Raw genomic sequence first — 26,204 nt, 5'->3', positions numbered from 1 at the left:
ATGTTTATCTACCTTCAATCATATTAAAAAATAAAATTATAAACAAACGGAGATAATTTCAATCATACAAATCACAATTTTTTTAATGCTATCTAATTATCATCAATAATTAAAAAAACACAATAATTTATTTTTCAAAAAACATAGTGAGTTAAAAAGATCAATTACAATATGTTTTTTTGGGTCAAAATATAATCTAATTATCATAAATAATTGGTACATTATGTGACCCTAATGAGTACAATCCATTTTGTTTTTCAAAAAATACAGTGAGTTAAAAATCAAATCACAAATTAAGTGAATTGATAGTTAAAAAAACACAATAATTTTTTTTCAAAAAACACAATGAGTTAAAAAAATCAATTACAATTTTTTTTTCAAAATACAACGTAATCATTATCAATAATTGGTACTACAAAAATCAAATCAGAAAAAAAATCAAATCAAATCACAAATATTTTTATGCTATCTAACTACAATCGTATTTTTTTTCATAAATCATTGTAAAGAAAACCATTAAAATAGTAAATAAAAGATTAAATCACATTTAAAAAAAAAATTATTGAACAAACTATAATCACATCACATTTTTCCCATAATAAAATAAATAAATAAATGAAAAAAAGAACCATTGATTAACTACAATCACATTAAAAAAAAAGAACCATTGAACTAATTACAATCATATTTTTTTCTTTGTGAGTGTTTATATTTATCTAATTTCAATCATATTAAAAATAAAATTAAAATAGTAAATAAAAAGATTAAATAATATTAAAATAAAAACCATTGAAGTAATTACAACAATCATATTAAAAAAAAGAGCCATTGAACAAACTACAATCACATCACATTACAATCACATATTTTTTCTTTGTGAGTGTTTATATTTATTTAACTTCAATCATATTAAAAATAAAAATAAAATAGTAAATAAAAAGTGTGACAACCCTCACCTTGCTTTTGCCATATTTGCGTACATTCTTGCATGATCTTGCTTGTTATGTTAATTTGAAGGTTCTATCTTGGCTTGATTTGCTTAAGTTGCTTGCGTGATTTTGTTCCTTGCTTAGTGCGTGTGCGTAGCCGAGATCATCCTGAGCTTAGTCCGCCTTTGACCCTTTGTACTTAGAACCATCTTGAGATCTTGTTCAACCCCATCTTCACCTCGGGCATTCATTGCCGAGATGTTTTGCACTTGAACCTTGTCCGCAGGCAGGTATGGCCTAGGCCGAGATGTGGCGCACCCCGGCCAAGGTGTGGCACAGCTTAGTCAAGCGTCGTCCTCCCTAGCCGATGTTTTTCCATCCCGTTGTTGGATCCTTGTTTTGAGCCGATGTCATCTCTTTGCCGATGTGTCTTACCCGAGCTTGCTGCATAAGCTTTGTCAGAGGCTTGTCTTGTCCATCAATCACCTTTTTGGAGCTGAACCAACCCGGTAATGCCACGTGTCCGAGCTGTTTGTTAAGGCAGCCGACAGACCTTGAAACAAATCATTTTCTTGTCTCAAATCTTTGTTTTAGAGAGAGAAGCTCTAGAAAGGAGGAAGAAGAGTTCTTGAGTGAGAGTTGTCTTCCAAGCTTGATCTTGGTGGCTTGAACCGTTAGATCCGAGTTTTGAGGTTAGAATCTTGATTCCCTTTGATTGTTCTTGCTGTATATCTAGCTGCATTGCATGATCGGATCTGTTTTGCATGTCATGCATCGTTTTGAAGTTGGTTTTAGAAAGAGAAAATGGTTTTTCATGTGTTCTTGAACAAAGTCTCATTTTGATCGAAGAGTTGGAGCGAAAACCTTGTTTTTGTGTTTGTTCTTGCATGACTTTCGTTAATGGATACCCAGGTCCCTATTTTGCACTCTTGGCATGAAAACTCAGATTTTTATAGCAAGTTGTGAACTTGCATCCATCCTTCGAATGATCATGTTCTTCATATTCTTCAAAGGAAAACCCAGGTTTTTCCTGACTTTGTTTAGTGGGACCTCGGCTTAGCCCTGGGCGGTACCCAGTGTGTTTTCTTGAGCGGGAGCAGTGATTTAACTCCCATCTTGTTTTGCTTTGTCTTTGACTTGGATCTGGCAAGAATGCCGAGATCATTTGCATGTATATATATAGAGCTTGCTTTGAGAATGTGACTTGCCATGTGATTGTAGGTCCTTGATATTTGCTTTGAGTCTACACCTGAAGAACTAGGTGAGTGGTATTATTGATAAAGCTATGTTATACTCGTTTTGATAAATCTTGCTTGCTTGTTTTGACAAAAGTATTTGATAGCATGAATAAATAGCTCTTGTTTGATGAGTCAAGTATACTCCTTGTTTTGATGCCATCTTTGGAAAAGGATACGGTCCTTGTTAAATCGGGCTACGGGCCTAAGTAACACAAGTCCCTTGTGCTGGAGGACTCTAAACTTTCGCAGTACCTAGTATAAAAGGATACGGTCCTTGTTAAATCGGGCTACGGGCCTAAGTAACACAAGTCCCTTGTACTGGAGGACTCTAAACTTTCGCGGTACCAAGTGCACAAGTCCCTTGTATTGGAGGACTCTAAACTTTCGCAATACTTTTGACCAAACGATTACAGATCGTACAGCTTTTGTTATTTGACTGATGAATACGGTTCATCCCTTGTCTCGCCGATGTTTTGTTATTTGACTGATGAATACGGTTCATCCCTTGTCTCGCCGATGTTTTGTTATTTGACTGATGAATACGGTTCATCCCTTGTCTCGCCGATGTTACGATATTTGACGATGAATACGGTTCATCACTTGCCTTGCTAAAGTTTTGGTGTGTTTCGTTTTGAAGGACCTCGGCTTTATTCATGTAAAACCTTTATTTTTAGTACCATTCACTGAGTTTTGTACTCACCCCTCTATATATATGTAGGTGATGAGCAGGACGGCGGCGACGCCTAGTTCGTTGGGATACTTGTTTTGGATTCGTGTATTTATCGGCCTTACTTTGTATTTACGTCGGCGATGCCCTGTTTTGCATGTCGGCGAATTCTTGAAAATCATGCTTCTTGACTTGTATTAGCTGTATTTTGTATATGTCGGCTCGAGAAGCCTTTTGATCAAGATGTAACATGTATTCTTGTACCTTGTTGTATTTAAATTGTGAAGTTAATTGGAAATGTTTGGCACTGCTTTAATCTACGCACAGCTCTTATGGACCGCTTGTAATTGATTTATCGCTTCCGCATTTGTGAGCCCCCTATATTCGTACTCTGATTGTGTTAAGTTTTGAAAAGTTGGCCTTCGGTAATTACGGATTACTGGCCATCACGGCACCAAACTACTAGGGGCGGTTTGGGGTCGTGACAGAGTGGTATCAGAGCACAAGTTCCTCGGTATACGTTATTCACACACTTTGAGTCCTGAAGAGCATAGGTTTTCCCTTAGAAAGATGTTAGGGTTGCATCATGGTAATTGTTGTTTGAGTGGAATGTGCATTGTCCTGATATACTTATTTGTTGCTTGCCTATGTGGTCATTTGCTTATTTGTTTAAAAGTCATACTTTGCACGCTCATAGCATTATGAGGAGAGGTAGACCACCGCTTGGCCGAGATCAACCCGAAGATAGAATGGACAGACTGGAAAGATTGGTTGAAGGTTTGGCCCGCGAGTTGAGGCAAACCAGGCAGCAGTTCGCTAGTACTACGTCGACTCAGGCCGAGCAGACCAACGGCCGAAATGTAGTTCCACCTCCACCTCCGCCAGTGCCGCAAGTTCCCCAGCAACCCGCCTTATATGGGGATGGCACGATAGCTTTGATCAGAGAGTTCAAGAAAATGAGACCACCGAGATTCTCTGGGGGTATAGAGCCGATGAAGGCTGAGGCATGGGTTTTAGAAATGGAGAAGTTGTTCGAGATCTTCCCTAGCACCGACGCTCAGAAAGTGACGTTGGCAGCATTCACATTGGATGATGATGCTCGTAGATGGTGGATGATGGTTAGAGGGAGCAATCCAGATCTGACCTGGACTCGATTTTTAGAGTTGTTCTACAAGAAACATTTTCCCCTAAGTGTTCGAAACCGCAAGGCTACCGAATTTCATACTCTGACGCAAGGCAACAGAACAGTGGCGGAATATGACCGCACTTTCACGGAGTTGGTAAGGTTTGTACCTCACATGACCAACGACGAATATATGAAGGCCAGGAAGTTCGAGTGTGGGCTTCGTGGACCGATTCAAGACCGGGTCAATTTGCTTGATATGCCGACTTATGCCGAAGTATTGGACAAGGCCATTCAGGCCGAAGCTAACTTGAACCGATACCAGAACTCGGGAGAAAACCAGCGAAAGAGACAGAACTATGACAATCGCCGAGGACAGCTGAACACCAAGAAGAGAACGAACAAGGACAGTACTGGTAACCTAAGGCAGGAAGGGAGTGTTAAACCGACGTGTTCGGATTGTGGGAAACAGCATTTCGGGATCTGCCGACGAACGTCTGGAGCCTGTTATGAATGTGGCGAGGTGGGCCATTATGTGAGGGATTGCCCCAAAACAAAGACTGATAACAACAAGAAAGGAGAAAATACCTCGGGTTCCGTTCAGAAAGGAAATGCTGGGAGAGTACAGATGAGACAGGGCAGAGTGTTTGCATTAGTACCAGGAGACACTCAGAATGCTGAGGCAGTGGTGTCAGGTATTTTACTAATTTGCTCCCAAGATGCTTATGTGTTAATTGATTCGGGTTCTACTCATTCGTTTATATCTACTAAGTTTGCTGAGAAAATTAATAGAGAACTAGAGCCCCTTGATTATGTGTTGTCTGTATCTACTCCATCTGGGAGATCTATGTTTGTTGCATCCGTTTACAGAGCATGTGTTGTTGTGATTGAGAATGTTGAATTGCTAGTAGATCTGATGCCCCTAGACTTAGCTCATTTTGATATTATACTGGGAATGGACTGGTTAGTTGCAAACAATGCATCTATTAATTGTGTTTCGAAAAGTGTCACCTTGAGACCCCCAAACCTAGCCGAGGTTATTTTCCAAGGGAAAGGGGTAGTGCCCCCACCATACTTAATTTCGTCCATTAAGGCCTGTAAGTTAATTCAGAAAGGGTGCCGAGGTTATTTGTGTAGTATACTGAGTGGTCAGAATGGAAACGTTGGTTTAGCCGACATCCCAATTGTGAATGAATTTTTCGACGTCTTTCCAGACGAGTTGCCTGGCCACCTAACCGATAGGGAAATAGAGTTTACTGTTGACATCGTGTCAGGGACACAGCCGATTTCCAAAGCGCCTTACAGGATGGCCCCAGCTGAACTTAGAGAATTGAAACTGCAATTGCAAGAGTTGTTAGATAAGGGATTCATCAGGCCGAGCACTTCACCATGGGGAGCACCTGTTCTATTTGTTAAAAAGAAGGATGGCACACTCCGTCTGTGTATCGACTATAGAGAACTTAATAAGGTCACCATTAAGAACAAGTACCCGTTACCTAGAATTGATGATCTGCTTGACCAATTACAAGGAGCGCGAGTCTTTTCTAAGATCGACCTTAGGTCTGGTTACCATCAGCTTAAGGTTAAAGCCGAAGATGTCGAGAAGACTGCCTTTCGAACAAGATATGGCCACTACGAGTTTTTAGTAATGCCTTTTGGAGTGACTAATGCCCCTGCTGCATTTATGGATTTGATGAACAGAGTCTTCAAGCCGTATTTAGATGAGTTTGTAGTTGTCTTCATTGACGATATCTTGATCTATTCCAAGAGTAAGACTGAACACGAAAATCACTTGAGACTTGCCTTGCAGATTTTGAGAGAACGGAGATTGTATGCTAAGTTTAACAAGTGTGAGTTTTGGCTTCCTACTATCTCATTCTTAGGTCATGTGATTAGTGAAGAGGGTATCTCAGTTGATCCTAGCAAAATCGAAGCCGTAGTGAATTGGCCGAGACCGACTAATGTGTCCGAGATTCGTAGTTTTCTGGGTTTGGCAGGTTATTACAGAAAGTTTGTGAAAGATTTCTCAAAAATTGCAATTCCATTGACGCAATTGACTAAGAAAGGAACACCGTATGGGTGGACTGAAGATCGGGAATCAGCCTTTCAGGAACTGAAGACGAGGTTAGTTACAGCGCCAGTGCTCGTACTCCCAACAGGTAACGAAGAGTTTCATGTCTATAGTGATGCATCGCATAAGGGTTTGGGTTGTGTATTAATGCAGAAGGGTAAAGTTATAGCTTATGCATCTCGTCAGTTGAAACCTCATGAGAAAAACTATCCTACCCATGACTTAGAATTGGCGGCCGTGGTATTTGCTTTAAAGATTTGGCGTCACTACTTGTATGGAGCTACTTGTCAGGTTTTCACAGATCATAAGAGCTTAAAATATCTATTCACTCAGAAGGAACTGAATTTGAGGCAGAGAAGGTGGCTTGAGTTGTTAAAAGACTACGATATGCAAATTCAATATCACCCCGGTAAAGCCAACAGTGTAGCCGACGCTTTGAGCAGGAAGTCAGATGGAAATTTGGCGTGTTTAACCGTGATGTTAGCAGAACCGACTATCGTTAATGAAGTAAAGACAAGACAGATGGAGGATAACTTCCTCAAGAAAATTGCCGAGGAGATTGACACGAAGCCGAGACCAGGGTATACCATCGAAAACCAAGTACTCAAGTTTGAAGGAAGGTTATGTGTGGCCGACATTCCAGAGCTGAAGAAAAAGATTTTGCAGGAAGCTCATGGTTCCAAGTTTGCTGTCCACCCAGGGAACACCAAGATGTATCAAGATATGAAACAGACCTTCTGGTGGCCAAATATGAAGAGAGAAATAGCCGAATTCGTGTCCCAGTGTTTACATTGTCAGCAAGTGAAAGCAGAACATCAAAGACCAGCAGGACTTCTTCAACCTTTGCCGATTCCTGAGTGGAAATGGGAGCACATCTCCATGGATTTTGTGATTGGGTTGCCGAGAACACCAAAGAGTATGGATTCAATTTGGGTTGTTGTGGATAGGTTAACTAAGTCAGCACACTTTCTACCCGTTAAGACTACCTTCAACGCCAATCAACTTGCCTTGCTATATGTGAACGAGATTATCAGACTTCATGGAGTGCCGATATCAATTGTTTCAGACCGAGATCCTAAATTTGTTTCTAGATTTTGGCAGAGTCTTCAGAGAGCTTTCGGAGCCGAGCTGAGGTTTAGTACAGCCTTTCATCCCCAGACAGATGGGCAGACAGAGAGGACAATTCAGACACTCGAAGATATGCTGAGACTTTGTGTATTGGATTTCCAAGAAAGTTGGGGAACACATTTGCCTTTAGTGGAATTCGCTTACAATAACAGTTACCAAGCTAGCATTGGCATGGCGCCGTATGAAGCCTTGTATGGAAGAAAATGTAGGTCGCCGATATGTTGGACCGAAGTCGGGGACAGAACTTTGCTTGGTCCCGAATTGATTCTAGTGACAACAGAAAAGATTAAACTTATCCAACAGAGGATTAAAACTGCCCAGAGCCGACAAAAGAGCTACGCCGATCAGAGAAGGAATGAGGTAGAGTTCGAAGTTGGGAATCATGTATTCTTGAAAGTCTCACCAATGAAAGGAGTTTCCAGATTTGGAAAGAAAGGTAAGTTAGCACCCCGCTATATTGGGCCATTTGAAATTCTTGAGAGAATTAATTCCGTTGCCTACAGACTTGCTTTGCCGCCAGATTTGAGCCAAGTCCACAATGTGTTTCATGTTTCGATGTTGAGAAAGTACATCCGAGATCCACTGCATGTAATTGATCATTCTGAAATCGCAGTTAATGAGAATCTGGGCTACGAAGAAAGGCCAATGAGAATTATCGACCGACAAGTGAAGCAATTGAGGAACAGATCGATACCGATGGTAAAGGTCGAATGGAAGGAGCATTATGGCACAGAAGCCACGTGGGAAAAGGAAGAGGACATGAGAGTCCGTTATCCGGAGTTGTTCTGGGAACAAGGTAATCTAAGTTTGGGGACCAAACTTCTTTAAGGGGGGTAGGATGTGACAACCCTCACCTTGCTTTTGCCATATTTGCGTACATTCTTGCATGATCTTGCTTGTTATGTTAATTTGAAGGTTCTATCTTGGCTTGATTTGCTTAAGTTGCTTGCGTGATTTTGTTCCTTGCTTAGTGCGTGTGCGTAGCCGAGATCATCCTGAGCTTAGTCCGCCTTTGACCCTTTGTACTTAGAACCATCTTGAGATCTTGTTCAACCCCATCTTCACCTCGGGCATTCATTGCCGAGATGTTTTGCACTTGAACCTTGTCCGCAGGCAGGTATGGCCTAGGCCGAGATGTGGCGCACCCCGGCCAAGGTGTGGCACAGCTTAGTCAAGCGTCGTCCTCCCTAGCCGATGTTTTTCCATCCCGTTGTTGGATCCTTGTTTTGAGCCGATGTCATCTCTTTGCCGATGTGTCTTACCCGAGCTTGCTGCATAAGCTTTGTCAGAGGCTTGTCTTGTCCATCAATCACCTTTTTGGAGCTGAACCAACCCGGTAATGCCACGTGTCCGAGCTGTTTGTTAAGGCAGCCGACAGACCTTGAAACAAATCATTTTCTTGTCTCAAATCTTTGTTTTAGAGAGAGAAGCTCTAGAAAGGAGGAAGAAGAGTTCTTGAGTGAGAGTTGTCTTCCAAGCTTGATCTTGGTGGCTTGAACCGTTAGATCCGAGTTTTGAGGTTAGAATCTTGATTCCCTTTGATTGTTCTTGCTGTATATCTAGCTGCATTGCATGATCGGATCTGTTTTGCATGTCATGCATCGTTTTGAAGTTGGTTTTAGAAAGAGAAAATGGTTTTTCATGTGTTCTTGAACAAAGTCTCATTTTGATCGAAGAGTTGGAGCGAAAACCTTGTTTTTGTGTTTGTTCTTGCATGACTTTCGTTAATGGATACCCAGGTCCCTATTTTGCACTCTTGGCATGAAAACTCAGATTTTTATAGCAAGTTGTGAACTTGCATCCATCCTTCGAATGATCATGTTCTTCATATTCTTCAAAGGAAAACCCAGGTTTTTCCTGACTTTGTTTAGTGGGACCTCGGCTTAGCCCTGGGCGGTACCCAGTGTGTTTTCTTGAGCGGGAGCAGTGATTTAACTCCCATCTTGTTTTGCTTTGTCTTTGACTTGGATCTGGCAAGAATGCCGAGATCATTTGCATGTATATATATAGAGCTTGCTTTGAGAATGTGACTTGCCATGTGATTGTAGGTCCTTGATATTTGCTTTGAGTCTACACCTGAAGAACTAGGTGAGTGGTATTATTGATAAAGCTATGTTATACTCGTTTTGATAAATCTTGCTTGCTTGTTTTGACAAAAGTATTTGATAGCATGAATAAATAGCTCTTGTTTGATGAGTCAAGTATACTCCTTGTTTTGATGCCATCTTTGGAAAAGGATACGGTCCTTGTTAAATCGGGCTACGGGCCTAAGTAACACAAGTCCCTTGTGCTGGAGGACTCTAAACTTTCGCAGTACCTAGTATAAAAGGATACGGTCCTTGTTAAATCGGGCTACGGGCCTAAGTAACACAAGTCCCTTGTACTGGAGGACTCTAAACTTTCGCGGTACCAAGTGCACAAGTCCCTTGTATTGGAGGACTCTAAACTTTCGCAATACTTTTGACCAAACGATTACAGATCGTACAGCTTTTGTTATTTGACTGATGAATACGGTTCATCCCTTGTCTCGCCGATGTTTTGTTATTTGACTGATGAATACGGTTCATCCCTTGTCTCGCCGATGTTTTGTTATTTGACTGATGAATACGGTTCATCCCTTGTCTCGCCGATGTTACGATATTTGACGATGAATACGGTTCATCACTTGCCTTGCTAAAGTTTTGGTGTGTTTCGTTTTGAAGGACCTCGGCTTTATTCATGTAAAACCTTTATTTTTAGTACCATTCACTGAGTTTTGTACTCACCCCTCTATATATATGTAGGTGATGAGCAGGACGGCGGCGACGCCTAGTTCGTTGGGATACTTGTTTTGGATTCGTGTATTTATCGGCCTTACTTTGTATTTACGTCGGCGATGCCCTGTTTTGCATGTCGGCGAATTCTTGAAAATCATGCTTCTTGACTTGTATTAGCTGTATTTTGTATATGTCGGCTCGAGAAGCCTTTTGATCAAGATGTAACATGTATTCTTGTACCTTGTTGTATTTAAATTGTGTTAATTGGAAATGTTTGGCACTGCTTTAATCTACGCACAGCTCTTATGGACCGCTTGTAATTGATTTATCGCTTCCGCATTTGTGAGCCCCCTATATTCGTACTCTGATTGTGTTAAGTTTTGAAAAGTTGGCCTTCGGTAATTACGGATTACTGGCCATCACGGCACCAAACTACTAGGGGCGGTTTGGGGTCGTGACAAAAAGATTAAATAACATTAAAAAAAATATTGAACTAACTACAACAATCATATTAAAAAAAAAAAAAAATCATTGAACAAACTACAATCACATCACATTTTTCCCATAATAAAATAAATAAATGAAAAAAAAGAACTATTAAACTAACTACAATCACATTAAAAAAAAAAAGAATCATTCAACTAATTATAATAACATTTTCTCTTTGTGAGGGTTTATATTTATCTAACTTCAATCATATTAAAAAATCAAATTATAATTTTTTATTCACTAGACAAATCACAAAATTTTTTATGCACTATCTAACTATAATATTAAAACAGTAAACAAAAGGAAAAGTCAAGAAGGAGAAAACAAAAATAAGACTTACTGTTTGCATATGTGGTCACTGAAGTTGAAAGTGTATAAGTGAGAAGTCAAGCAGCAGAAAAAAAAAGGAGACTCACTATTTGCAATAGGTATGTGAAAAGTTAAAAATAGTGTGAATTTGAGAAGTTAAAAAGACTTGGAAGAATTTAATAAGTACTTTTTTTCAAAAAAATTAAAAAATTAAAAAATTAAGGTTCAGATATTGAAACTCCAGCAAAACTTGTGGGTTAGAGATAGATATAAATAAATAGATAGATATAGATATAGATATAGATATTTGTATTTGTTTTAAAAAAAATTTTAATATACAAATTATTTGTTTTGGAAAAGGTACTGCAGTAATTATGAGAGAAGTCAAAAGGTCTTGTAGGTTGAGAGAAGTTAATAAATGTTGAGGTTAATTTTTTTTTTTTTTAAAAAAAAGAACAAAAAATTAGAAAATTAGGATTGACATATTGGAGCTCCCACAGGCCTTGGGGGTTAGAAACTCCCTTTTAATATATAGTATAGACTAGCCTATCACCCGTGCTATGCACGAGATAATTTTAGATTTTGTATTTGTTTTAGATTTTTTTTAATATATAAATTATGTTTTTAAAGATTTTTTATAAACATAATTTAACAACCTTATCACTAACTATAATGTATAGGAGAAGTTGAAAAGGGTACTGCAATAATTATACACGGATTGTATCTATAATTATTTGTATGAGGTGATTTTAAATGCTGATCAGGAGTTTTTGACCAAATCAATAAATGCAGGCATGTGAAAAGACATGTGGATTGAAAAAAGTTAATAAATGTTGATCAGAAAATTTTGACAAAATTAATAAATGCTGAGTTTTTTTTAAAATAAAAATTAAAAAAATTCAGATTGGGATATTGAAGCTCCCACAGGCCTTGGGATTTAAAAACCCCATTTCGCTTAATATATAGTACTAACATATCACCCGTGCTATGCACGGATTGTGTTTACAATTATCTATATATGTGAATTGCGATTTTTAAATGTCTTTTTTTTTTAAATGCCTTCTTTTTTTCTTTTTTTATATTATATTAAAGTTTAATGTTTTGATAATAATCATATGTGTTAGACTTTTCAAGGAATTAAATGTCTTTTTTTTTATTATATTATATTAAAGTTTAATATTTTAATAATAATCATATGTGTTGGATTTTTTAAGAATTTTTTTTTTTATGTTTGTTTTTAATGCATTAAAATGTCATTATGAGGGATAATAATTATATGTATTGGGACTTTTCAAGAAATTCATATGTGTTGGATTTCAATTTTTTTTTTTTTTTTTTATGTTTGTTTTTAATACATTAAAGTGTTATTATGAGGGTAGAACTTGGGAGTTGGGAGAAGTTAATAAATGATAAGCTTTTTTTTTTAAAATCAAAAAATCAGAAAAATTAGATTGGGAGATTGAAACTCCCACAAGGTTTTGGGTTAAAAATCCCCTTTTGCTTAATATATAGTATAGATAGCCTATCACCCGTACTATGCACGAGATAATTATAAATATTTATATTTGTTTTAATTTGTTTTAATATATAAATTATGTTTTTTAAGATTTTTTATAAAAATAATTTAACAATCTTATCACTAACCATAGTGTACATGAGAAATTAAAAAAGCTACTGCAGTAACTATGCACGAGCTGTATCTATAATTTTTTGTATGAAGGGATTTTAAATGTTAATCAAAGATTTTGACCAAATCAATAAATACAGGTATGTGGATTGGAAAAAGTTAATATATACTGATCAGGAGATTTTGACAAAATCAATAAATGCTGAGGTTTTTTTTTTTAAATCAAAACTTTAGAAAATTAAGATTGAAAGATTGGAGTTTCCACAAGGCTTGGGGTTTAGAAATCTATTTTTTCTTAATATATTTACAATTATCTATATATGTGAATTGTGATTTTCAAATGTCTTTTTTTTTTAATTTTAAATTTCTTCTTTTTTCCCTTTTTTTATATTATATTAAAGTTTAATATTTTGATAATAATCATATGTTTTGGACTTTTCAAGAAATTTTTTTATGCTTGTTCTTAATGCATTAAAGTGTTATTATGAGGGATAATAATCATATCTGTTGGGACTTTTCAAGGAATTCATGTGTTGGATTTCAAAGAATTTTTTTTATGCTTGTTTTTAATGCATTAAAGTGTTATTATGAAGGTAAGACTTGGGGGTTGGGAGAAGTTAATAAATGGTAAGTTTTTTTTTTTTTTTTTTTAAATCAAAAAATCAAGAAATTTAGATTGAAAGATTGAAACTCCCGCAAGGCTTGGGGTTAAAAATTACTTTTTGCTTAATATATAGTATAGATAGATATAGATATTTATATTTGTTTTAGATATTTTTTTAATATACAAATTATTTTTTAAGATTTTTATAAAAATAATTTAGCAATCCCATCATTAACATAGTATATGGAAGAAGTTGAAAAGGATGTTGTAATAATTATGAGAAAAGTCAAAAAAAAATTGTGGGTTGGGAGAAGTCAATAAATGTTAAGGTTATTCATTTTTTTTTAAATTAAAAAATTAGGATTGGAATATTGGAGCTCCCACAAAGTTTGTGGGTTAAAAATCTCTTTTTCTTTATATAATATACTAGTCTATTACCCGTGTTATGCATGAGATAATTATAGTTATTTATATTTATTTTGGATTTTTTTAATATATAAATTATGTTTTTTAAGATTTTTTATAAAAATAATTTAACAATCTTATCACTAACCATAGCGTATGAGAGAAGTTGAAAAAGGTACTGCAGTAACTATACACGGATTGTATCTATAATTATTTGTATGAAGAGATTTTAAATTCTGATCAAGAGATTTTGACCAAATCAATAAATATTGGCATGTGGAAAGACATATAAATTAAAAAAAGTTAAGAAATATTGATTGAGAAATTTTGACTAAATTAATAAATATTGATTTTTTTTTAATAAAAAATTTAAAAATTCAGATTGAGTGCAGTCTTTAGAAATTAAAAATTCTATTGTACTTAATACATAAAATGGATACGAAAAATGTTTGGGAGCACTAATTAGTGCTCCTACTAATTAGGTGGCAGTGGGTCCCGCCATTAATAATATGATATTTTGGTCTTAAAATTGTATTTTTTATTATTTTTATTTTTTTAATATATTAGTGTTATTAATGGTGATATTTTTAATGAGATGAATCATTATTGAATGGATATATAGGGTTGAATTGACCACATTGATGGCAGCAGCAGCAGCCATCCAACCACCACACTTGACAGTTGTGGATTTCCAATCTTCCAAGATTCGCAGCCAATATTTGACTTGCAGGATCAGAACCAATGTTCAACAGTCGTTGGGTCTTATAAATGCTTAATAATGACAAGTCGGCAGCTGCCAGTGTGTTTTCTATTAATGTCATACACTGTGTTCAATGATTCAACAAGCCTCTCTCCAAGTTAAATGTTTTTTTTTTTTCTTTACTTATTTTTTCTTGTAAAGGCTTAAATGTGTTATTATTTTCTTGTAAAGCTATTATTTTTTTTTCTTGTAAGGGCATCAATGTTCTATAATATCAAAGGCGTCAGGAACATAATTATTATTTTCTTCTTCTGTTGATTGACTTGAGATTTTGGTGTTTTATTTATTTATTTATTTATTTTGAAATCCCACAGTATTGTGTATAAACTGTAAAATATGCTGTGCTCATGTAAACTCTTGTCTGAAAAATGTTTGAATTTTAATGATCTATATCATATGAATATGCCTTTTACCAGAACAATGGCAGTGCACTAGTCATATTAATGTACCCAATGATTTTAATGATCTCATTTTCCAAAGCATTTCAGTATACTTTCAGGGGAAAAAAAAGAAAAATGAGTGAGAGTACTAATTAGTACTACCACTAATGATGTGACAGTGGGTGGGACCCACTGTCACAATGTTTTTATGCCTTGGTTTTTTTTTTTTTTTTTTAAAAGTAGGTGCCAACTCATTAGTGGTGCTTTAAAACACCACTTTTAATGGGATGTAGCATTGCTGGGGAAAAAAATTATGAATGGATAAAATGATATTAAAAAAATCACCATAAAGGCACGATTTGCAATCACCTGTAAAAGCCATTAGCTTCAAGCTTGCTTAGGAGATTTGTATAGGCTTAACCTCGGTATATTCTATGTTATTATAATCTCTATATATAAACCTTCAATTGAGATTAAAACAAAGATCAATTCCTGAAATTCTTGCACTCTCTCATATTAGGAAAAAAAATTCTACCGAGAGACAAATTTAAGACGTAATAACAAACATGATTTTATCTTTATGGATAATTTTTAGAACGGCAATTTTCTTGGCCTCTGATTTGGTTCTCATAAAATTCCTTTTACAAAGTTCAATATTCTTAGTATTTTTTTATTTTATTTTAGTTTTTTTTTTAGTTTTATTTTTGTCTTTAACGGGCATTTTTTTTAAAATTTGTCAAATTTTTTTTTTTTTTTTTTTCAAAAAGTCTAGGGACTCAGATTTTGGCAAAGAATGAATCTTGTGGTAGAGATTAAAATTGTGTATTATGGGGTATGTGTGTATAATGAATTTGAATCACATGTTGATGTTTTTTGATAAATTCTGAATATATTTTTTTGGAAGGACTTGAGAAGAAAAAGTTTCTTGACCGAAGGGAAAAAGGACAAGGCAACCTTGACAACAAGCTAACAAATTTAGCTTTTGATAAGAAATGTATCAGGAGAAGAGAGAGGAGAAGAGAGAAACAGATCGAATGGCAATTTCCTAGAGCAAAAATTGTAATATGATGGCTTCAGCTGACTTGCTAAAAAAATTGATAGTCAGAGGGACTAACTGCACATGAACATAATGACATTAAGGTCAAGTTTGGGAAGATTAAATAAGTGTACTTTTTGTCTTTTTAGACTAAAAAGTTAGGTTGAAAATATGAATGTTTGGGTTAACTTTTTGACTTTTTATGGAAAAATGTGTAATAAAAAATTGTAAAAATTGATTTGTAGGAGAAAATTAGAATTGGGAGTTGTGCAGCCGTAATTGTTGACTTTTGGTAAATAGTGATAACTTTTTAACTTTTTGAGTAACTTTTTGACTTTTTGGCTTTTTGGGGTGTTCCCAAACTTGGCCTAAAATAAAACTAAAATAAACTACTCCATTTTTTATTTATTTTATTTATTTTTATCTTACAATAGAGTAAGTGAGCACTTCTATCACTTACAATGCAAATAGCAACATTTAAAAATAAAGGAAAATGCCTTATACACCCACTGGGGGTCGACCCCCAGTGAGATGACACTCAATAATTGGACAAAAAAAAAACTGTTTTTTTTTTTTTTTTTTTTTTAGGTTTCGGCCAGTGGGGGCGCGACACCTCACTGGGGGTATGCATCACTGTTGAAAAATAAAATTGCTAAGTTTGTTCCCAATACGGTCTAAAAACATGAAATAAGCATCTCTCCAAGACATCTTGAAGAGTAAAAGGCCCACCACAATCCAAAAACCAACTACAAATCCTAGTGCCAAGCTCAAAAAGAACCACACTTCGAAAAGGAGAAATAAACACAGACACATGGCAAGTGATTAGCTTGAAATCTGACAGATTCTTAGCCATGCTAACAAAAAGGCAGACCTTTACTTTTATTTTATTTATATGATAGGATAAGATGCTGTAATTTTCTGGTTAAAGAAATTAATTATAAATATGAAAAAGTTATTATATGTGGTTGTTTGGGATGTTCTAAATAAGTGTATTTTTAAATTTTTTAGACTAAAATATTGAGGAAAAAAATATGGTTATTTGGGTTAACTTTTTGATTTTTTATGAAAAAATATGTATTAAAAAATTATATAAATTAGTGTGTATGAGAAAATTAAGATTGTGAGTTATGCCGTCGTAATTTTTGACTTTTGGTGAATAGTGACAATTTTTTAACTTTTTGAATAATTTTTGACTTTTTGACCACATGCCAAACTTGGCCTAAATTAGAATCAATTTTTAATATCAAATGGGAAAATTGTCACGATTTTAAAATCAAATAGTAAAGCCATTTTCAAAATAAGTCATAAAATCATTCAAGTTTTAAATTCAAATGATAAAATCAACCCGTTTTTTAAAATCAAGACGTAAAATCAACGAGTTTTAAAATAAAATTGTAGAATCAACTTGAGTTTGAGTTTGAGTTTGAGTTTGATTTGAAATTTTCAAAAACAATTTTTAAGTTTTATATTTGAAGTATTCGAATTGAGATGAATTTGACCCTCATTATTATTTGTTGTCTACAATTATCGATCTTTTTTTCGGAGCAAAAATAGAGTATTTTTTTTGTCATTGTACAGCAATCCTACATGTCTCTATTTACAATTTGGAATCCTAATTAAAAATTATAATATAATTTATGTAGTTGTGGTTGTCTCTCCCGTGTAGAGTGGTTGATCATAAGACAAAAAAGAATTTAGGGACCCAAGTAAAATTAAATTTAAATTTCCTCTTTTATATACTATTTTAATGGATTATCCGAGTTCTTTTTATGAGCTGAAATTTATTTTTTCCTGACACAAGTCACCAACAACATTGATGGCTCCCTACCAATGGAGTAACTCACCTGAAATCTTTAGCACCAATTCCCCAGCTCAGCTTCACACTCATTTTCTTGACCCAGCCACCACAATTGACAGCTGTGGATTTCCAATCTTCCAAGATTCGCAGCCAATATTCACTTCAGAACCAATATTCAACAGTTGTTGGGTCTTATAAATGCTTAATAATTGACAATTCGTGAGTTGCCAGTGTGTTTTCTATTAAGAGCAATGCTATAGATCACTAATTTATCATTACTAATATCATCACTAGTGAGGTGGTAATTGAAAAAAAAAAAAAAAAAAAAACAAGGCACAAAACACATGTAGCAGTGGGTATCATTAGAGCCACCACTAATTAGTGGTCTAAAGCATTTTTGTTTCTATTAATGTCATACACTGTGTTCAATGATTCGACAAGTCTCTCTTCCCAAGTTAAATGATTTTTTTGGACAAATTATAGAAATGATCCCTATAATTTATTCGTATTTTTATTTTATCCTTATAGTTTAGTTTTTGATTCAAAATGATCCAATAGTTAACGGTGGTTAGATATTTGGACAGAAAATCGAAGCGTGCAAGGCACGTGCGGCTAATTTTGATTTTCTTGAATAATTTTGACTTTCTTGAATGTTTTTGAATCAATTTAATTTGTTTAATAGATATTTTATTTAATTTCATTATTTAATTATTATTATTATTATTTAAAATTCTAATTAAAAATATAACATATATTTTATTGATATTTTATTTATTTAATTTTTAAAAATAAATTTATTTAATTGTATAAAAAATAAAAGTAAAATAAATTTTTATTTCATCTAGCTAAAACTAATTAAAATATTAAAGATAATTTTTAATCTTGCCATAATTTTTAATTTAATATTTTTAATTAAATTTATAATTTATAATTTATAATTTTTTATTAATATCTAATTTTAAATTAACAACACTAAAAAAAATAATTTATAAATTATAAATTTATTTGTCTTATTTATAAGGCCATAATTTATAATTTATATTATTAATATGTATTTTTTTATGAATCCCCAGATTATTTAGTTGGATTGGATGTGTATCCCGTGTTTGTTTTCTCATGGGATTAGATGTCTAGAAATGACTATTTTTAGTAAATCTAATATTTAGTTGGACGAACTGGATAAGGATAAATGTGTAAAATACTATTTTATCATTTTTCAATTGTTTACTAAGTAATAGCAATATTAAACATATCTTTAATATTTTAATTATTTTTAATTAGATTAAATAAAAATTTATTTTATTTTATTTAAGAAAGTCAAAATTGTCCGGTGCATGCCTTGTACGTAGGGGTGCAACTCGGGCGGGTTCGGTCGGGTTGGGGGTCTGCCCAAGCCCGACCCGAATTGTATTTGGCACTGCCCAAGCCCGCCCAAGCCCGACCATGAACCCGAACATTGTTGCCCAAGCCCGGCCCAAGCTTTGTATTTTGAACTCGGGTTGCCCGAATTGCCCGAATTTCCCGAGTTCAGAAACCTGTAGGTAGATCTAAGGGTAGACATAAAAGATGCTAATCTAATGGTAGAAAACTAACCAAAAAGAAATAAAAAATAAAAATTAAGACTAACTCTTTTACTTAATAGAAGACTAACCAAAAAAAAAATAAAAATAAAAATTAAGACTAACTCTTTTACTTAATAGAAGACTAACCAAAAAAAAAATAAAAATAAAAATTAAGACTAACTCTTTTACTTAATTTATATATATTACATAATTTATTAAATTATATATATATTATATATTATATATTATATAATATATTAAATTGAATTCGGGTTCGGGTTGCTCGGGTTGGCCATTGGTTCTGCCCAAGCCCGGCCCAAATTGCAATTCGGGCATCAAAAATCTGCCCAAACCCGTCCAGATTACAAGATATAGTTGCCCAAGCCCTAAAAAAACTCGGGCTGGGCTCGGATTGCTCGGGTTGAGCCCGCCCGAGTTGCACCCCTACTTGTACGTATGGAATTTCCCTACTTTGTCTCTATCCATTATTCTTATGAACTTTTTTTATTCATGGGAAAATTGGTAATTTTACATAAAAATATAAAAATTAAAAAAATTACCAAACATTACACTAGTCAAAAAGTTAACAATGTATCAAAAAAATTAGTTTTTTTAGTATTAAATTTTTATAAGTTGATTTCGAGTCAATAAATTATGTTTTAGCTAAAATTCTAATAAAAACTATATTTTAGCAAAGAGACAGGTTACTTCATTACACCTCTATTTGGTTGAGTTCTAGAAATTATGTTTTGAAGAATATTAAAATTTTAAAAATTAGTTTGATAAAAAAATAAATATATATATTATTTTTATCTGATTTTTTATTTTTGGGTAGGAAATATTTTTTAATATTTTTTTAAATTTTATTTTTGATATTTATGTATATTAAATTAATTTTTAATATTTAAAAAATAATAATTAAAGACTACCAAATGGAGCCTAAGCAAATCTTCTAGAAGCAAATAATCTCTTTGTTGTGCCATGGAGTCTAGCCGGACTTCATATCCCTCATATGACGGATTAAACAATCCTAGGGAGAGAGATTATTTCCATGAGATTGGTATTCCATTGGACTAATGTGTGAAATATCTATTTTATCGTCATGCAATTATTTAGTAAATATATCTTTAATATTTTAATTATTTTTAACTAGATTAAATAAAATATTATTTTATTTTATTTTTTTACACAATTAAATAAATTTATTTTGAAAAATTAAATAAATCAAAATATATGTTATTTTTTTAATTAAAATTTTAAATAAATTTATTTTAAAAATTAATAATAATTAAATAATGAAATTAAATAAAACATCTATTAAACAAATTGAATTGATCAAAAAACATTCAAGAAAGTCAAAATTGGTCTGCACGTGCCTTGCACACGTCGATTTTTTGTCCAAATGTCTAACCGCCGTTAACTATTGGACCATTTCGAGCTGAAAACCAAACTACAGGGATAAAATTGAAACAATTAAAAGTGCAGGGATCAAAATAAAAATACGAGTAAACTATAAGGACCATTTCTGTAACTTACCCCTTTTTTTTTTCTTTTCTAAAGGCTTCAATGTGTGGAGGTTCTATAGTATCAATGGCATCAAGTACGCAATTATTATTGTTTTCTTTTGTTGATTGACTTGAGATTTTGGGGTTTAGATTTTATTTATTTATTTATTTTTGAAATCGCAGAGTGTTGTGTATAAACCATAAGATATGCTGTGTTCATATAAACTCTTGTTTGAAAAATGTTTGGATTTTAATGATCCGTGTCATATGAATATGCCTTTTACCTAGAACAATGAAAGTGCACCAGTCATATTAATGTACCCAACGATTTTAATGATCTCATTTTCCAAATTGGATACCAGTCTCCTCGCATTTCAGTATATTTTCAGGGGGAAAAAATTATGAATGGATAAAATGATATTAAGGAGAACATCACCATAAAGGCACGATTTGCAATCACCTGTAAAAGCCATTAGCTTCAAGCTTGCTTAGGAGATTTGTATAGGCTTAATCTCGGTATGTTCTATGTTATTATAACCTCTATATATAAACCCTCAATTGAGATGAAAACAAAGATCAATTCCTGAAATTCTTGCACTCTCTTATATTAGGAAAAAATTCTAACGAGAGACAAATGTAAGACGTAACGAACATGGTTTTATCTTTATGGATAATTTTTAGAAGGACAATTTTCTTGGCCTCTGATTTGGTTCTCATAAAATTCTTTTTACAAAGTTCAATATGTGTTCGTGCTGTTTGGTAATACTTACGTTTTCAATTTTTTGTTTATATTTACAAAAATTAAAAAAAACTCAAATAAAAACTTGTTTGGTAAAATTTTTAATTTATAAATTAGTGGTCCCAGTTTATAAATTTGACCAAAAAATAAAAACACAAAAAATGTGTTTCCGTTTTGAATTTTTTTATTTTTTACCACCCAACACTAGCCACCACCCGTCACCATTTTTCACCATCGTCTTCTACCACCACCACCCACCCCCCACCATCACTCACCACCCACCTACCACCACCCGCCACTACCACTCACCAGCAACCACCCGCCTGCCACCCACTCGCCACCACCACCCACCCCTCGCCACCACCACCACCACCACCACCACCACCTACCAGCCATCCACCCGCCACCACCCACCACTCGCCACTACCATCCATTGCCCGCAACCTACTTGCCGCCACCATTCGCCACCCACTTGCCACCACCATCCACCACCAGCCACCCACCACCACCAGCCACCTGCCACCCACCCGCCACTACTACCACCATCACCCACTATCTACCTGCCACCACCACCACCCACCATTCACCATCCACCACCACCCACTCGCTACCACCTATCACTCGCCACCGTCACCCACCCACTCACCACCCACCGCCACCCACCCGCCGCCACCACCCACGACCCGCCGCCACCACCAACTCGCTACCACCCACCACCCGCCACCGTCACCCATCCACTCTCCATCACCACCCACCACCCACCCGCCATCACCAGCCATACGCCACCCACCTGCCACCACTACCCACCACCCGCCACCACCACCCACTCGCTACTACCCACCACCCGCCACCGTCACCCACCCATCCACCCACCACCACCACCACCACCCCCCCACCACTACCACCAGCTACCCACCACCCACCGTCACCGCTTTCCACCACCGTCTTCCGCCGCCACTTGACGCCACTTGCTATTTCTCACTCTTTTTTATATTTTAAATTTTTTAAAAATATTTTGTCAATTACCAAACGCGTTTGTAGTTTATGTTTTTCTAAAAATAGACAAAAATCAGTTTATAAATTTTTTGTAAATATAAACTGAAAACGTAAACGTTACCAAACACACTCTTAGTATTTTTATTTTATTTTAGGTTTCTTTTTTAGTTTTATTTTTGTCTTTTAACGGGCATTTTTTCAAAATTTGTCAACTCTTTTTTTTTTTTCCAGAAAGTCTAGGCACTCAGGTTTTGGCAAAGAATGGATTGTGTGGTAGAGATTAAAATTGTCTATTATGGGGTATGTGTGTATAATGAATTTGAATTGCATGTTAATGTTTTTTGGTAAATTTTGGATATATTTTTCAGGGTTAAGGTTTTTTTTTTTTTCAAAGTCTAGGAGGACTTGAGAAGAAAAAGTTTCTTGGCTGAAGGGAAAAAAGACAAGGCAACCTTGACAACAAGCTAACAAATTTAGCTTTTGACAAGAAATGTATTAGGAGAAGAGAGAAAGAGATCGAATGGCCATTTCCTAGAGCAAAAACTGTAATATGATGACTTCGGTTGACTTGCTAAAAAAATTAATAGAGTCAGAGAGACTAACTGCACATGAACATAATGACATAAAATAAAACTATAAAACACATGCTACTTCACTTTTTATTTTTTTATTTATTTTTATCTTACAATCGAATAAGTGAGCACTCTATCATTTACAAAGCAAATAGCAACATTTAAAAATAAAATTGCTAAGTTTGTGCCCAATACGATCTAGGAACATGAAATAAGCATCTCTCCAAGACATCTTGAAGAGTAAAAGGCCCACCACAGCCCAAAAACCAACTACAAATCCTAGTGCCAAGCTCAAAAAGAACCACACTTCTGAAAGTCCCTCATCTTCTTCACCTCCATGTCCAACTTTAGCTATTGCCGTGTTTGTGCTGCAGTTTGTAAGTGGAGGTCCACAAAGTTTGTTCCCAATAAAGCTGGATTCATCTAAGCTTTGAAGCTGAGTACTTGATGGAATTTTTCCTGTCAAATTGTTATAAGACAAATTCAAGTAACTCAAGAATGACAAACTTGACATGCTAAATGGAATCTCACCGCTAAGTTGGTTGAGAGAGCAATCAAGAGATTCAAGTTGTCCCATATCACCAATATTCTCGGGAATCCTTCCTGTTAAATGATTTCTAGACAAATTCAGTGACCACAATCCCACAAGTCTAGTTAGTCCCTCTGGAATTTCTCCAAATAAATTGTTTTCTGAAAGATCCATGCTTGTCACCAATTTAAGATTGGTGGTATATAGAACCTCTCTTCCTTTGGTCACCAAAGTTACACTTTCGAAATATTCTCCCCTATATGTGTAATAGGATAAGTGGTTACTTGAGTTTTGTTTTCTTGCCATGGCACTAAAATTGTTGAAACATCTTGGCACAAGTCCTGAGAGATTATTATGTGCAAGGTCCAAGATTTGAAGAGCACCTAGACGACATAATTCATATGGAATGTCACCTTGAAACTTATTTGCACGAAGGTTGAGAACTATCAAATTCGAAAATGTATTCCCAATCCAAATTGGTATGCTTCCAGTAAATTCATTTTCACCAAGATCAAGGGTCAACAAGTTTGTACAGTGTTGTAGAGATTGTGGTAGTTCTCCTGAGAGGTTGTTATGCCGCAGGTGCATTTCCGCAAGGAAATTTAAATTTCCAATGGAGGGTGGAATGTTACCCATCAGATTGTTGTTTTCCAATCTTATGGTTTGCAAAAATGGCCAATGCCCCCAACAATCAGGAATTCCTCCTGATAGATAATTGTCTCCAAGAACAAGAGCAAACAGTAAATTGACTGGTTTCTCCTCTGTACCACAGAAGACGTGGTGAATAGATCCTGAAAAATAATTATTTGAAAGATCTAGTGCCATCAAATTAGAGGAGATGAGTGGTAATTGACCCTCCAAATAGTTGGAACTCATGTCAATCGTTCCAAAGAAAAGAATCTCTATTATTCTTGGAATCTCTCCATGGATTTGGTTACAAGAGAGATTTAAATATTTTAATCGGGAAGACATGTTCCAAAACCAGGTGGGAATGGAATCTGAAATATTTGTGTTGGCTAGATCCAAATCAGCTAACCTTTCTTGAGATTCAAGCCATAATGGAAATTTTGGCCCTAATTGCCATGAGGTCAGTGACAAACGTTCAATTTGAAAAGGAGGAACCCAACTATCACTTGCTTTCAAAATTAAATTGTTTCCAAATGCATAAAAGAAACATAATCTTGTGAGATTAGCAAAGTGAATGTCAGAGACAACACCCTTCAACAAATTATTCGAAATATCCAACCATTCTAACTTGACAAGTTGTCCAAGAGTTTCAGGAAGTGTTCCATTCAACTGATTTTGAGAAAGATCTAAACTTATCAAGGATGATAATTTTCCTATCGATGCTGGAATTAGACCAGAGATGATGTTATTGGAAAGAGATAGGTGGGCAAGATTTTTGAACTGGCCAAGCTCATCCGACAAGTGACCAAGAAGATCGTTAGAATCTAATGCCACCCACTCCAATCCATCTAACATGCACTGGGAGAAAATTTTGAAAACTTGTGCTGTCTCCCCGCCAAATTTGTTACTTGATAAAGCAATTTTCTTTAACTTGCAAAGCTTTCCCAATGAACTTGGTATTCTTTTCTCAAATTGATTGAATGATAAATCAAGGGTAACGAGGGAAGTCAAGTTTCCAATGTCACTTGAGATTTCACCTTCCAAGTGATTGTCTGCGAGATTGAGGGACTCTAGCTGGCTCAAATCATACAACCAATTTGTCATGGTAGAATTGAAAAAATTCTATGACAAATCCAAAACTCTAAGAGAAGTCATGTTCAAAAGCCCAATTGGAATTGGTTCTTTGAAATTATTGTTGCCTAAGCGAAGAGAAATGAGACCAATGAGGCTAAACAACGGCTCAGGCATCGGGGAAATTAGATTATTTTCAGAAGCATCAAACACTTTTAGAGAAGTCATGTTTTGAAGACCATTAGGAAGTGGACCATAAAAGTTACATCCACTGATATCTAGGGAAACTAGGTGACTTAGACTGAAAATCCACCCAAAAACAGATGACTCGAATTCGTTACAGGAAAGGTCAAGGATGGCAAGTGACGTGAAGTTAATGTTAAATGAAGGAGAAACATATTTGAGTTCACAACTAGACATGTGTAATTCTGTCAAAGAAGGGAGGGCATTTATCACCTGTAGCCAATCCAATGCTTTGCTAAGGTCCACCCGAAGCATATCAAGGTGTTGTAATGAATGAAGACCCGAAAGCCATTGCAAATTATCACCATGTAACTGTAATACATTGAAATTAACAATACTTCCAAGATCAAGATAACCATAATTAGTAGTAGTACCTCCGAGACCAAGATAACGCATCATGGTGAGATTTCCTAGTTGATGGGGAATGGTTCCGCTAAATCCAGCTTGAGATAAGTTGAGGTATCTCAATCTTCCAATAGAGCCAATGAAGCTTGGAATGGGAATCCCTTCGAAATCATTGCAACTTAAGTCCAGGTGACGGTGATACTTCAAATCAAGTAGAGAAGGATTTATCGTGCCACCTAACTTGTAACTCAAATAAGCTTCATATTCAACTTCAGTTTGATCAACCCTAAAAGGATGAAGATTACGAAGGCGGATCTTATGGACATGGCCAGTTAAGTTGTTGCAAACAACTCCTGCCCATTGACAACAATCCTCACCAACCCAAGATGACAATTGGTTTGAAGGGTCTTTAAGATCTAGCTTGAATTCTAGAAGGGCTTGCTTCTCGGTTTCGTTGCAAATGGTATTGGATTTTCCATTGCAAAAGCAATTATGAAAGGTTGCAATGGTAAGATAGGCAACACAAAAGGCAATTGTTGCACTTCTCATGAATGAACCCATGATCATGCAATTTTTTTGGTTTGTTTGTTACAAGTGGGTTTGTTTGTATCTCATGTTACGAGTGGGTTTTGGTATTTATAGAGTAATGCTTGGTCCATGCCGTGCCTGGTCTTGCGCAAGAATCCAAATTTCGT

The 26,204-nt window shown here is 35.1% G+C and overlaps 1 protein-coding gene across 1 annotated transcript; it reads right to left on the bottom strand.

The window, feature by feature from the left end:
• Positions 1 to 22,750: 22,750 nt before the first annotated feature.
• LOC145795145 (receptor-like protein EIX2) lies at positions 22,751 to 24,962 on the bottom strand. Its single transcript, XM_082878126.1, has 2 exons — positions 23,226 to 24,962; positions 22,751 to 23,153 (listed from the first exon to the last, which is right to left on the bottom strand). The coding sequence occupies exons 1-2, from the start codon at positions 24,952 to 24,954 to the stop codon at positions 22,831 to 22,833; spliced, it is 2,052 nt and encodes a 683-aa protein (XP_082734252.1). The 5' UTR covers positions 24,955 to 24,962; the 3' UTR covers positions 22,751 to 22,830.
• Positions 24,963 to 26,204: the final 1,242 nt, after the last annotated feature.

The sequence above is a fragment of the Camellia sinensis genome, chromosome 1 (assembly GCF_055761805.1).
Source record: "Camellia sinensis isolate YWXY chromosome 1, ASM5576180v1, whole genome shotgun sequence".
Taxonomy (NCBI): Eukaryota; Viridiplantae; Streptophyta; class Magnoliopsida; order Ericales; family Theaceae; genus Camellia; species Camellia sinensis.
Note: the sequence above shows the minus strand (reverse complement) of the source record. Positions and strands in the feature narration are given on the sequence as shown.

Excerpts from the sequence above, each read along its gene's own strand:
- LOC145795145 (XM_082878126.1), bottom strand. The coding sequence starts at position 24,954 with ATGACAAATTGGTTGTATGATTTGAGCCAGCTAGAGTCCCTCAATCTC. Across the intron at positions 23,154-23,225 it reads CTCTCTCAACCAACTTAGCG|GAAAAATTCCATCAAGTACT; the intron begins GTGAGATTCCAT and ends ACAATTTGACAG.